Source organism: Megascapheus bottae, chromosome 16 (genome assembly GCF_031878675.1).
Source record: "Megascapheus bottae isolate mThoBot1 chromosome 16, mThoBot2.hap1, whole genome shotgun sequence".
Taxonomy (NCBI): domain Eukaryota; kingdom Metazoa; phylum Chordata; class Mammalia; order Rodentia; family Geomyidae; genus Megascapheus; species Megascapheus bottae.
In genome coordinates, this window is record NC_143524.1 from 26,703,844 (window position 1) to 26,719,249 (window position 15,406).

General features: G+C 35.1%; 1 protein-coding gene across 2 annotated transcripts in view; it reads right to left on the bottom strand.

Annotated features, from left to right (window-relative positions):
• The window catches only part of Ano3 (anoctamin 3), a 176,855-nt gene that overhangs the window by 26,034 nt on the left and 135,415 nt on the right, over positions 1-15,406 (bottom strand). For both annotated transcript variants that reach the window (XM_090347982.1, XM_090347983.1), the window contains exons 15-17: positions 4,420-4,502; positions 3,682-3,822; positions 2,603-2,767 (exon numbers count right to left, since the gene is read on the bottom strand). In XM_090347982.1, coding sequence (XP_090204108.1) covers positions 2,603-2,767; positions 3,682-3,822; positions 4,420-4,502 — 389 coding nt within the window. The remainder of the gene's footprint in view (positions 1-2,602; positions 2,768-3,681; positions 3,823-4,419; positions 4,503-15,406) is intronic.

Sequence of the window (15,406 nt, forward strand, 5' to 3'; positions counted from 1 at the left end):
TTTTATACCCGAGACAATGGAAACCCATTAAATAGTTTCAAACACAAAACAAAATGACTCAATTAGCAATTTAGTAATCTCAATAGTTAATTCTAACAGTCTTGTGGTGAGATGAGAAGAGGAAGAATAAAAGTTCAGTGGTGAATCTTGACCATAAGCTGAGCTACAGAAATAGATGAAAGAGTCGCCAGCTGGGAATGCAGGAGAGAGATCTTTCAGAAGCAAATTTCACAGCATTCAAAATTCACAAAATGTTTGCTGACAAGATGAAAGAAAACAACTGAAATACATTTAAACAAGCACAACTTTTCTGGTTGTCTTTATGATACCAAAAGGGCCCTTAATTTTAAAGAAAACAAAATTGGCTGCTTTAAACTGCTTTGTGATGCTCTCATTTCATAATTGACTGCATAAATATTCCAGTTGAAAAACACCTCAAAGTAATAAAATAGCTTGACTCAGATCAAGACAACATGGTAGCACAGGGAAGCAAAATGAAAGGTATAAAAAAACAAAATGCACATTTTATTAGCTTTATGTTCAGTTTTTTCATGTAAACAAGAATGAAGTAGGATTTGGTATTCAAGAAGATTATTTTGTGGTATTAGAACTGACATTTTAAAGCTGTATGTGGTAGCTCACTCAAACTTGTAATTCTAGCTACTCAGGAGTCTGAGATCTGAGGAACAAAGTTCAAAGCCAGCTCAGGCAAGAAAATCATTGAGACTCATCTCCAATTAACTATCAGAAAGCCAGAAAGGGGAGATGTTACTCAAGTAACAGAATGCTAGCTTTGAACCAAAAAGTTCAGCCCCTGCTGAGTTCAAACCCCATGATAGGCACTGGAAAATGAAAATAAAAATAAATAAAAAATTTAAAAACCTGGCATTTCAATCTATCCTAATTTCATTAAACTCTTGAATTAATCTGTTTCTTTCAGAAGAACTTGGAAATTGTTTTAACATCTGATAAAGAAAGAAATGAATAGAGCCAGAAGAATATTACTTTAAATCAATTAAACCAGAACAATATATTAATTTTCACATATATTGAAGAAGCTGCATGTGTAATTCCTTCATATCAAATCCATTTTTAAATCCTCTCATTTGCACACACACAGGAGTATTATTTTTTAGCACATCTCACTTACAAGAGCCCCTAAATCTTTATACCCAAACAGCCCAACAATAGAAATAAAAATTTAGAAAATATAAATTCAGTGGAATATTTCCCAGAATGCTTGCCTTGTGGCACTAAGAAGCTACACAGGGTTTAATATTCAACTGAATCATTTGTGTGGGATTTTGAGGGTCTCGAAGGAGAGTTCTGGATTTCCCAAAGGATGGAAATCTTCAACCACTTGTCCCCAGGGATCTTAAGTCTACAAGTAGAGATTCCCTTTATTTTATCTAGTCTTATTTTAATAAAGTCAAGTGATTTGGAAGAAAAAAATGCATTAATTCTCATCACTCTCATATATATGGTGAGAGCTAGTTGCATCTGAGTTATGAGAAAGGGAAAACTGATAAGGAAGACACATTAGAAATGCAAGTTTTCCCCTTGAATTTGTCCTTCCTTCCCAAAGTGAAAAAAAATCAAGTTAAATACATTTGACTTCTGGCTTTTTCTATATCTATGAGCTATTCCATATCTTTAGAAATAGTAAGACATTTCATTAATTCATTCAAGGTGGTTTTGAAGACCAATAGGTCTTTGGCACTACTTATCAAGTAAAGAAAGAAATGAAAGGAATAATTCTGAAAAGTGAAATAATTGATTAGGGGTAATAGGGAAAATAAAGAGGCAAAGCATTAAAATCGATGACCTCCAGTGAGTACAATTAAATTCATGGCAGGAAAGATGGTGAGTGTCCCTATGGATCAAGAGTAATGATCTTTCCATAATATTTTAAATATATTTAAATTTCAGTCCTTAAAAAGCAATAGCAAGGTATTCTTTTTATAATTCAAAGAAAGGGTAATGATAATATACTTCAAAAGGAAGTAATATGTTTACAATATTAAAAGAATGAAACTGTTGAAATGCACTTATTAAATAGTTTAAATTATCTTCTATTCAATAACATAAAGCCTTATCTTTTATATTTTCTTATATTTTGTGTGGTAAAACACATAGGACAAAAACTGATTTATTTCCTCCAAAGACAGCTCTGAGTATTTAACTGTGTATGAATAGGTAATACATAGCATGCAAAGGAAAACAGCAAAAATAAATGCCAATCAATGCAGACATGGTCAAAGGGTTCTAGAAATAGCAAAGGAAAAAATCACTCTCATGTCCCTATTATTGATAGGAAATGAATAATTAATCTATCACTTGAATCTTTGGAAATTGGAAAATGTGGCCAATTCTAAGATGCAAAGTGGAGACAATCTTACAAAGAGCTATCATATTTTGAAGACTACCAAACATAGAAGTTTGCTTATCCTACTTTCTGCCTAATTGAATTGTTCTGCCGGAAATAAATATCTTAGTCTTATTTTGGCCCTGCTGTAAATATAGTCTAAATACAAAGCAAATATAATTATTTCCTTCCCACATTGGTTTTTACATAGTGGAAGGTAACACCATGAATACTTACAAGATTGAGCAACATAATAATGATGAAATTGATGCAGACAGCAGCACCGGAGGTTGCAAACTGCCAGTGCTGCTTGATGAAGCTCCACTTGAAGGAAGCGAACTGTTCCATGACCACCAGGCGGTAAACTACCACTGCAAACACCGCTGTGATCACCAAGGAAATCTGCAGCACGACAAGCAGGAGATGAGGCTTTACATGTTGTATATCAACAATTCAAAAGCCAAACTATCTATCAAAAACACTGTTCCCAGGCCTTGCAGGTATTTATTTTTCTAGGAAATGATTCTTAGATTACATTTCCTTTTCTGAGGAAGTGAATTAAACACTAGGAATAAATGAAACCCAGGTGCCAGTAGTGTAGGCCTGTAATTTCAGCTATTTAGAAGGCTGAGCTGTGGGGATTGTAGTTTGAAGTCAGTCACAAGTAGGAAAGTCTCTGAGACTCTCATCTTCAATTAACCAGCCCCAAAGCCAGAAGTGAGTGGAATTGTGACTCAAATGGTAAAACACCAGCTTTGAGCAAAAATGCTATGTGACAATGTCCCAGCCCTGAATTCAAGCTGTCATACATACAAAAATAATAATAATAATAAACTCTATAGGGAAAGTAAGAGAAAATGAGCGAGGGGTAACCACTTGAAACAAAACATACTTATTACTTTATATAACTGTTACCCTCCTGTACATCACTTTTATGATAAAATTTAAAAAAAAAACCCTCGGGGAGGTGACACACATTTTAATTAGCTACTTTGAAGTATTCCACATGAAAAATTGAAAACAAATAAAGAACATTTGTTTTAAATTCTGCCTAATTTCCTCTAACGTAATGCTTCATTTTAACATAGGCTATCAAATTCATTAGAACAGCTCATAAGAACTTACGTTAGTTCATTTTTGTTAGAGACCCTCACATTTCCTTTATAAATTCTCTCTGATCTATGTGACTTCTATTTTTCTTAAAAATGTCTAAAGTTTCTTTAACATTTGAAGCATTACAAAAATGAGTTGCTATCATGGGAAGTTTGTCTATATCTGAATTCCCACAACATCTGTTACGGAAGGATATACTTTACCATGAAGAATATTCCTGATACGGATACAAGAAGACGACTGATTTTGTCTGATGATGGTTGATGAGGCTCAGGCTTTCCTGTGATAGGATTTATTATCTCCATTTTGTAATATTTGGCTTCAAACTGGGGACGAAGTGTTTCCTGGGACAGAAAAGTAAAGTTACCTAAATATCAAAGACATATACTTAAAAACATCCCCTCTATCCAGGAGCAGTGGCTCACGTCTGTAATCTTACATACTTAGGAGGCTAAGTTCTTAGGACTGTGGTTCAAAGCCAGCCCTGGCACTAAAATGTCCATGAGATTCTTATCTCCAGTTAACCACCAGAAAACCAGAAGTGGAACTGTGGCTCAAGGGGTAGGATGGTAGCCTCGAGCTGAAGGGCTCTGGAACAATGCCCAGGTCTAAATTTCAAGTCAAATGACCCACAAAAAATAATTCCACCAAATTCCTTCTAAACTCCTAAGCTGTCTTCTCACAGAAAAGAAAAAGTTAAAAAAAAAAAAACGCCAATAAACCCTAAGCTATATTTAAATTAGCACAATTTTCTATAAATTTTTCTTAAGAAAACATAGAAGTGATCTTAAATGATCAACTCTGAGTTGTATCATCTTCATGAACAGGGGATTTGCTAATACAGATCATCAAGGGAAATATCAAAGTATTGAATAGTATCTGATTCTGGCTTGGCTATTAGATCCCTAGGTAAATCGTGGGCATTTTTCATAACAACTCACCTCTTCTTCTTCCCATTCAATAAGATCCCAAGTATAGGTCAGTATACTTCTTCTCCTTTTCCAAAACTCCAAGAAGACTGTGGCTATAACATATATAATAATTATTTACTTCATTTAAATAGTCACAGCTACCTAAGCCACATCACAAAGATTCTCATCTTTAGGCTAATATGCTTTTATCCTCAAAGGAGATAATTAGTTGCTCTAAAGTTGAACATAAGACTCATGTTAAAGTGATGCATCAAAATATTGTTGTGAGAAGATCAATGTTAGTGAGCTAAATATTGTCTGTTTTGATTTATATATACCTATTCAAAATTAAGTCGCAAAGTCTATTTCAGGAACGATGTCGGAGATAAGATTCTGCTTATCCAGGACTTATCCAGAGGTCATGTTTAAGAAACAGGAAATCAACAAAGTTGTTTTGGTGGATGGAAAAGACAATCTGAAGATGTTCTTTGATGGCTGCTTTAAATGGCCTACATGTTGATTAGAATGAGAACTCATAGGGAAAAATAGTAAAGAAATAACCCAACTCTTCTCTGACAAGTCTACATAAAATTAAAAGAAATATTTGTTTCCTTCTAGTAAGTCATGTCCCCTTAGTCTATTAAAGACTGTGAACCTAATTCTGTAGTCAAATGTATATTCCTAAAAGCCCATAGAGATTTAACCTCTTGTGTTTTGTACTTCTTTCTCAGCAACTTTTACTTGTGTGCATAGTAGTAGAGGGAGCTTGAAAAGGAAGTGTCATGCTTTCTGACATTCTACAGTCAGTGTTAGGTTGATTGTAAACACAATCAACAGGAGTGAGTATTAGGCTAGGGTGCATAATAAAAGATCCCCATAGTTTCCTGGCAGAGTTATTTTGTGAATCCCCAAAGAGAGAAATGATATTTACTCATTCTGACACCTGAACAAAAACTATTGAAGCAGAAACATCCAAGTTCAGTGACCCTATGTTCTCTCAGATAGGTAAATAGAATGAGAATTAATGCATGAGAAAGACTGGGACTCACCCTCAACTAGAACATGATCAAGTTTATCTAAACACATTCAAATGTATCCAATACATTCAAATAGAAATAAAGCTCTTTTTTTCCATAGTCCAGGTCAAGATTTGACCCTCTGACTCACATATTGCCCACCTTAACCTTCAGAGTAAAAACAAATCATGTCCAGATGCTAGCAATGAGCATTGGTAGATGAAAACGTCAATATTTTAATACAATCACATTTTTTCTTTCTTTCTTTTTCTTTCTTTCTTTCTTTCTTTCTTTCTTTCTTTCTTTCTTTCTCTTTCTTTCTTTCTTTCTTCCTTTCTCTCTCTCTCTTCCTCACTGTCTCTCTCCCAAACACACACACACACACACACACACACACACACACACACACTTTAGACAAGTTCTTGTTATACAGTCTAGACTGATTTCAAGCTAGTTATCTTCCTCCCTCAATTTCCTGAACACTGGTATTACTGACATATGGCAACCTACTTTGCCAGAATTTAATGTCATTCTTTTTTTTTTTTTTTTTTTTGCCAGTCCTGGGGCTTGATCTTAGGGACTACGAACTGTCCTTGAACTTTCTCAAGGATAGAGTTCTACCACTTGAACCACAAGACCACTTCCGGCTTTTTCTATGTATGTGGTACCAAGGAATTGATCGTGGGTCTTCATGCATGCCAGGAAAACACTCTGCCACTAGGCCAAACCCCTGGCCCCTTAATGCCTTTCTTGATAGTAGGAAGTTTTAAGGAGGGTGAGAACAAGGTTGAGCTGGAAATTAGCTCACCACTGAGGAAACAATAATTTACAAAACAATAAGAGAAAACAGTAGTCTGTGAAAGTCTCCATATACCAAGGACTTCAATAAATGTACCTGACATTAATCATTGATTGAAATCAGGGATTAAAAAATATATTTGTCAGGCTACAATTCAAGGATACAATTAACTCTGGGACTTTAATTTTATGAATCTGTCTAAGAAGCAGCGACACTGAGGATAATAGCTTGGTAGCTTTGGAACTGAGAAAGTAGGGAAGGTACAATAATTAGAAACTTGAATCAAAGATATTTATAACTTTTCAAGGGGCAATTGCAAACACAAAAGAGATTAAATAGGTATCAATGCAGAGAACAGAAAGAAATGGCCATTTTCATTAGAAGAGATGAAGCCTATACCTACTTAAAAGTAGGCTGAAAGGACCTCTAGGATATAGAAACAAAAGCCATATAATGAGTGATTGTTGTCCTTAATGTACTATGTTATCTCTCATCTCTTTTGCTGTCCCTTGATTATCTCATATTGTTACAGTGTCTTACTTTGTTATCTGATATATTGGATATATTTGTATTTGGTTAATTGAAATTGGATAGGAAAGGGGGAAAACAAGGTGAGAGGTGGGGGTGGGGGGGAGGGAAATGGGGACCAAGACATGAGAAAGGGTATCAATGTATGTGAATTAATGCACCTTCTATCTGGCAAATATAATGTAATCCTCTATTAATTACAATAAAAATATATGAAAAAAAAGTAGGCCCATTTGAAACAACAGTAATTCAGAGCAAGAGCCTGGAGATTGCCAATCTGGACACCATCCAAATCCCTCAGATTTTTTTCTTTCTTAAGGTTCTCAGATGTAATGACCTCTCCCCATGCACTATTGCAACATCACAATACAAGAGGCAGAAACAGAAACCTTGCTGAACAGGTTTTACATACTGCAGAGGAATCTTTGAATAGGGAGCAGTTTTCATTCTCAATCCCAACTGGAGAACAGTTTCCTGTGTGTGTTTGTGTGTGTGTGTGTGTGTTTATTTTGGTTAACATCTCATAGCTATAAAATTAATGGAGTTTTCTACATGAATCTATAGGTAGCAAGACAATATGAATATATGTATATATAAATACATATTTATATATACATATACATGCATATATATACACACATACATACATACAGATAGATAGATAGATAGATAGATAGATAGATAGATAGATAGATAGATAGATACAAACACAGGTCAAGGGGGAGATTCTGAAAAACTGTTTTTAACTCTACTTGCTTTCTGAACCGGTTAAGTCTAGACAAGTTAGTCTTGTTACATTTTATCTTGTTCTGACATCTTTCCTAACCAGTCTTCCTCTCCCCCATTTCCTTCTCTGACATTAAATAAAAAAATAACATGTAAAAAAAATCATCACTTAAACTGTAAGTACTGAAAATCTATACCAACTTCAGAAATTAGACTTTCTTTATTCCTCCTGAGAAAATTCACATAAAAACAAGAAGCTACCGGTACAAACATCACCATGGAAACATCACCATTCATGATAAGATATGCCAAAAACTTTGCTGGCTCTGGAGGAATGTTCTCAAGGGCCTGGGCAAAAGGTTAATTTGAGCTCATAGCTTCAAAACCAACCTCAGAAATATAGAGAATACACTTTCTACTTCTCCCCCAAAAAGAACGCTTGCTGTAATCTTGAATGAATTACTTTCTTCCCATTGGTTGTAGAGGGTTTCACTAAAGCTAATTCTTCTTGTTCCTGAATAGGTATATTAAATAGACATGGCATTTGCATTGTTCAAATTTAGTGTGAATTGATAAAATACCAGAGGTATTCACTCAAATACAATCCTGTCAAACTTTTTGCTGTCACTTTGTTATAAAATACAACGCATTCTTCTTAAGCATGAAGCTATTTCTTTAGGATCTTTTCTAATGTTATCATTCATTGATTAGATATACTTTTTTTGTGGTAGACCTGGTGCTCAAGTTTAGCACTCTAACACTTGAGCTACACCTCCACTTCTGTGTGTGTGTGTGTGTGTGTGTGTGTGTTTAATGGGAGATAAGAGTCTCATAGATCTTCTTATACAGGCTGGCTTCACACTGTGATTGCAGTTCTCCTAAACAGATAGGATTTAAAAACAGGAGGCACTGTTGCCCAGCTTGGGTATAATTTATCAATGAACATTTTCTGATTAGAAGGAACAGGATAGCATAGATGAATACCAACTATAAAATGACCACCTATGCTTTTAAAAGAAACAATAAAATAGACCATTTGCGGTCATTTTATGATCTTCAGCAAACTTGTGGAGGATAATATACTGGGAAAAGGTCGTAGATTAGAGTAGGAATTTCAGGATTCAAAAGGTTCTTTTTACTCATGTGGCCCCTCATAAACTAAGAATCAATGTCAATGTGAACTTCCATTTTTATAACTTTTTGTTGTTGGTGGCGGTTGTGAGACTTGAACTCAGCCTGGGCGTTGTCCCTGAGCTCTTCAGCTCAAGGCTACTGCCCTACCCCTTGAGCCACAGCACCACTTCCAGTTTTCTAGTGGTTAAATGGAGATAGGAGTCTCATGGATTTTAGTGCCCAAGCTGACTTTGAACTTCGAGCCTCAGATCCCAGCCTCCTGAGTAGCTAGGATTACAGGCATGAGCCAACACACCTGGCTCCCTTTTTATAACTTAAAATGAGAAAAATCGTTGTTTTTGTAAGGATATGAGAAAAAATGAGGAACAATTTGAAAGTAAAACAGTCATTCTTAACCTACTTAAAGGAGAAAACATATTCAAATAACAAACTCTTCATCATTGGTAAACATTTAAAACATACGTTTTACACAAAGTCCTCTGTTCCTACTCCATAATTATGTTGTACATTTTTTCTGAGTCTTGATCTAAAACTGCTTCCATTTTTTCAGAGAATGCTAATCTCTCTCTAATATATATGTATATACATATATGTTCATGTTTATTTACCATGTGAAGCTTTATTCAGAGTATTTCACATTCCAGTATTGGGTGATGGAGAGACTTTAAGTGATTCTTAATAGCTGATTAGTGAAATAGTGAGGTGGGATATCTTTACTTGGGTATGTGGTCCATGGGCACTTCCATTCAATTATTGTAACTATACTTATTTAGAAAAGTCTCCTTGAAGTTCATGTATTGATACTTTCAGAATCTGGATCAGGTTTTATATGTTGATTTGCACTGGTTTAGAGTGCTCAACATTGATACTGTAAGAGAAATAAGAAAGGAAATACAAAAAGTGGTAAATTCTGGGAAACTTAAAAAACTCACCAAAGACAATTACAATTTTTTTTGCCAATTCACAGTAATTAAAAGAATGAATATTATAAGCATGCACTATGAAGCTATAAAACTGCAATAAGATTTCACCATCTATCCATAATGAAAAAATCATTTTGAAGAATCTTGTTAAAGCTGACTTTTTAATGTCATTTAATATGGTAGAATGAAAACTGAGTTTTGGGAGAACAAAAGCTGAATTACTTGTTTTATTTGAGACAGGTTCGTGCCACTTGACACCATGGCCTGCTTGAATTGCTTACTTTTACTCTTGTTAAAGTGTTTTTCTAAAAGTCATATTCTGGAGGAAATCAAACAAAAAATGCAGAAAACACAGGATTGAAAGCATGCATCATGGAAATATGTTAGGCAGTTAGGTGAAAATATTTTTCCTTTTTTTTTCTTTCTCTCTCCTCTTCCTTCCCCCCTTTCTGTGTGTGTACGTGTGTGTGTGTGTGTGTGTGTGTGTGTGTGTGTGTGTGTGTGTGTGCGCATGTGTGTGTGTGTGCACGCGTGATTCCTAGGGCTTGATTTCAGGGCATGGGTGCTATACTTAGGCTTTTGTGCTCAAGGTTAAGTAGCACTCTACCACTTGAGCCACAGTTCCCTTACTGGCTTTTGGGGGTTATTGGTTGGAGTTAGGAGTCTTACGTACTTTTCTGCCTGGGCTAGTTTTGAATCATGAGCCTAAGATCTGTCTCTTGAGTAGCTAGGATTACAGGAGTAGGTTATATACCTAGCATATTGTTTCTTCCTTTTTAAAATTTTTTTGTGTGTATGTGTTATTTTGCAGCTCTCAAAAATTTACACTTTTTGTTTGTCTGCTTGTATTGTCTGACTATATTGGCCAGTCTAGGCTTGAAACTGGATTCATCTAACCCTCCTACATTAGTATCCCAGGTGCTGGGAAGATAGACTCCTACCACCTTTCTTGGTTGCCATTCTTACTGCTGTTATATCTAATCTTCATTCATATTTTTGTATTCTTTTTCCTGCCAGTGGTCTCCCAAACTGTGTATCTTTATCTTGCAAATAGGTACATTGCTTTTAAAAGCCTCAGGAGGATGTTGATAAAACTGTAATCCCAGCATTGAGGAGGTTGAATGGGAAGATTCACAAGTTCAAGGCCAGCCTCTGCTATATAATGAGACCTTGTTTCAAAATAAATTAAAAAAAAGAAAAAAGAAAGAAAAAGGAAGGAAGGAACAAAGGGAAAGAGAAAGAAAAAGAAAGAAAGAAAGAAAGAAAGGAAGGAAGAAAGAAAGAAAGGAAGGAAGAAAGAAAGAAAAGGAAGAAAGAAAGAAAGAAAGAAAGGTGAGAGAAAAAGGGAGGGAGGGAGGGAGGGAAAAAGAAAAGAAGGGATGAAAAGAAAGACAATAAGTTGGTCATATTATTACATGTTCAACATGTCACCTTATTAATTCTGCACAACAAAAATATAACTTCCATGTACAAGGAATAGTTCAATCATTCATTTACTGGTAGTGGTGACAAAGCTCTGAAAGTACAGTGAGCTTACTTCCAAATAAACTTGGCTAGGTATCCCAGGCCACTGTTTCCAAAGATAGTGTTACCAGGTTACTACTTTTCAAAGGAAGGGATTCACAATAACTCTAATTGTTAGTCTTAATGACTCTCTTCTGACTCAGCACAGAAATATTCTCTTTTTCTGCAGTGAAGAACTTCTAGGAACTGTGCACTCTGTGAACATGTTTTCATTGTTCCTTACAAAGTGTTTAAAGTTCTTACAGTTCCTTCAATAGACAAGAAAGCCTATCGACTTTGTTATTTCTTGGCGGTGAACTTCATTTTAAAAATCCCCTTCAGGTTATACCTGTTTACTTTTTTTCCCTCTGTCCTTGATTCTCAGCCAAGGAACACATCAAGACTACTCTTTATTTTTACTTCTGTAAATAAATTTCCTATATGTAATTTATCATATGTGTATTTACTTCAGTAAATAAACTTATATAAACATACAGTGTGGTTTCACAGTAGTAGTTACATACATATAGTCATGCACTGGGATCAAACTCACTCTCTCAACACTTCAAGACTAGCCCCTTCCCTCCACTGCTTTCCTTAGAGCACATTCATAGAGTTTCCTCCTCTCATTCTATTTCCTTCTTGTATTTCAATAAGAACTGTCAGCAATTCAACAGTGTGCTATTGCTACTGAAGTTATTATTTAGCCATTCTAACGTTTTTACTAGAAAAAATAAGTTTTGTTATGATTTCGTGATTTTTATAACCTTAACTTTTTAAAGAAAACGTTTATATAGCATTAAAATCTGGTCCTATTGATGGTAAATTATTATCAATCTATGGGATTTAGGTCTCGATATGACTTCACTTAATGAATTAAATCCAAGTAATAATCATTGATTGATTAGTTAGGCTAGAGTGATCCAACATGATTAGTCTCTATAATGATAGAATACTAACACATGGCAAGGAAACCTGTGTGAAAGTAGGCTTCAAGAATATTCAATTAGCTATTGTGACTGCGTACAAAAGAATAGCATGTGGTTACATTATCAATATCATTCTCCAGTACACTGTCCTTGCATGTTATAGAGGTGCTTAAAGGCTAACAATATATTAGCAGGTGTCTAGAAAAAGCCTAGACTTTTCCATTTCAGTAATAGGCTCCCATCCCCGTATCTTACACAGATAGACAACTTTTCATCCTCCTATCCTCTCACAATTGGGCTCATTAGGACAAACTGCACCTTTTTAAATCTTGTTCTTATCTATTGTTTCAGGAAGCCAAACATTTCTAGATCATCCCCCAATCCTTCAAAATATGATCTCACAATTAAAGGGCAGGGAAGATGAGGATTAGATTTGTGATAATCACCTACTCCTTTTGGGCAATATTTTGTTTTATTGTCAGGATAATGTATAGAGGAGTTACAATTACATTCATCAGATAGCACGTATTCCTTTCTAATGCTTAAGAAATTTACTCTATTCTCTGTTTCTTCTTTTGTGTATCTCTCTGTTTCTCTCAGTGTTGCTTTCTCTCTCTCTCTCTCTCTCTCTCTCTCTCTCTCTCTCTCTCTCTCTCTCTCTCTCTCTCTCTCTCTTTCTCTCTCTCTCTCTCAAGCAATGTGAGGGTTTGAGTTCAGTGCCTTGACTGCTTGACAAGACCTCTATTACTTCAGCCATGTCCCCAAACCCTTTTACTGGAGCTTGTCTGTCTTTCTATCTGTCCATCTATCCACCTGTCTATCCATCTACCCATCCATCCATCCATGTCTGTCTGTCTGCCTGTGTGTCTATTTTGAGTAGACACTCAGCTTACCCGCCTCCTGCTCTACCTTCTTTATAACTTGGATTACAGTCATCTCAATTACCGTCCAACCCTGTGCCTTCCTACAATCAAAGACAATCAACAGCTTAGTTTCTTATGTCTGTCCACTTCCTTGCTTTAATAGAAATGCAAAATTCCCTGCAATACCACAGTGCATTTTACTAATGGTAGTTTGTCTCCCACACTGATACATGTGAAAGGTGAGTTGGTGAATTTCTTGCTTCTCCTTGTTAAATAAAGACAACTGTATTTTCTAAAGGATTCAGAGATTTGAGTTTTATAATATCAATTCATACTTCTATTTTAGTGGAAATCTTTTTTTTTTCTCCCTGAGGATATTCATTCAACTTCATGAAAGACCTTTTACATTTTTGGCTTAGTATAATTCTCATTTTCAAAAACAGCCCTTGGAAATTATACAGACACTGTCAAGAACTCTTCTTTCTTATTTCTTTGATCTCTATCTTCAGAGTCATTTCCATCCATGGGCCAATGATTTAATTCTTTAAAAAAGTACAAGTGTTTAATACACACTTGAAGTATTCAATATCTTTAGTCATGAAGGAAATGCAAATCAAAATGAAACACACATTCTATATTACTGAAGTGACAATGACCATTGCCCTATTTAGTGATAGTGGACATGCATATTAAATGTGGTCCCTCTATAAATCAGTATAGAAATTCTCTAAGAAAAGACAAGTAGAACCACCAAATGATCCTGCTCTACCACACCTGGGAACACAACCAAAGGAATATAAATCAGCATACAATACAGATACCTGTACCATTATGTTCTATTTATGATAGCACCATTCATAATAGCCAGTTTATGAGATCAGCTGAAGTTCCCAACTACCCATCAGAGGAAAAAGAAAAGGTGAACACAATGTTGTATTATTCATCCATAAAGAGCTGATGTCATTTACAAGGAAGTGAATGAACTGCAGGTTATGCTGATGGACGTAAGGCCAGACTCAGCAAGAGAAATGCTGCGTATTTTCTGTCCTATGAAGATACTAGATTTAAAAAAAAATCTATCAAACAAACAAAACCTCCAAACAGACATCAATGTAAAAGGGAACTATTTTAGTTTGTTATAAGAATTGATAAGAAGGGGGAGAAAAAAATGTGTGGATGATTGGGAAGTAAACATGATACAAGTACTTCATATGACCATATGTAAATATTATAATAAAACCTATTATAAAGTAGCTTAAAATCAGGAAGCTGAGATAGCAAGGGTAGTAGATTAAAGCAAACTCAGGGAAAAAAAGTTCTTGACACTTCTTTTCAATGGAAGCAGTTTGGAGTGGTATTGTTTGGCTATTATCTCATTTACTGCAAGAAGTATAAGTAGAGGGAGTGTAGTCCAAGGATGAGTGTGGAAAAACACATACCCTAGGATAAATATAAAAGCCCATCGCAAAAAAAAAGCACTATGAGGGTGTCAAAGTTCTGAGTTCAAATCTTGTTACCGTCAATCTAAGTAAATAAATATTTCAGTAAATGAACTTCGAAAGGGGAAGGAGGAGAGTTAATAGAGTAATAGATGGGTGGATTTGATCAAAGCATAGTACTAGCACATATACATTAATGGAAAAAAATCACAACAGATTTCATACTTAACAGAATTAAATGTCAAAACTTTATAGAGATCTATCCTTTGAAGGTAATATTAGTGATTTACCAGCATTGCAACTTTCCTGTCCTTTTCACTTATGCATAAATGCATAAGTAAGTGCAGGTAGTATTTGCTATATTATAATGCATACTTAACAAAAGGCCTTGTCTTTCTATTTCCATCGTGAGAAACAGAGCATTTAATATTCATATAGTCATACTTAAATGAACAAGACCATGCAATCACTTAACAGGAAGAAAAATGAGATTTTATGTTAAGCAACTATTAACATCCTTCCAATTTCCTTCTAAAAGAATATTGGGGAAAATGATATCATGAGAACATAAATTTTCCAAAATACATTTTAATTTCTGTATATGGAATATTATTAAATTACTCTCAAATATTATAACCACCATGGAATTTATTTTATTAATAATGAACTATTTCTTTGCTATTTAAAGTGCTTATTTCTTGTGGGAAGACAAAAACATAATTCAGTAGAGCTCCTGCTTCACACGCTTTATCAGCCAGCAATAAATCTGATCAATGCAAACCGACTCCTTCTATTTAATATTAGCCAGAGGCTAGAAGATTTACCAGAAAGGCACTCACTGTACTGGATGTAGAACATGGTTTTGACTTTATTTCATTTGTGATCTCAAGCCACAAGGTAACATTTTCAGATCCATCAGTGACAGAAATTCGTCTTCATGTTTTGGACATTCCATTTGTGAATGATTCCACCATTTCAAACGCAGAACCAGCATTTCTTTCTCCCATTGTGAGATGTCTTAATGTATGGGGATGAAGCAACTTCAAGTGCCAGATGAAGAGCTCCACAGTTGGCAAGGTTACATACGCATTTAAAACTGTGTTTTCTTAGCCAGTCTAGCTAATAAAATGCTCTCCCTCCCTTTCTGTTTTAGTTTC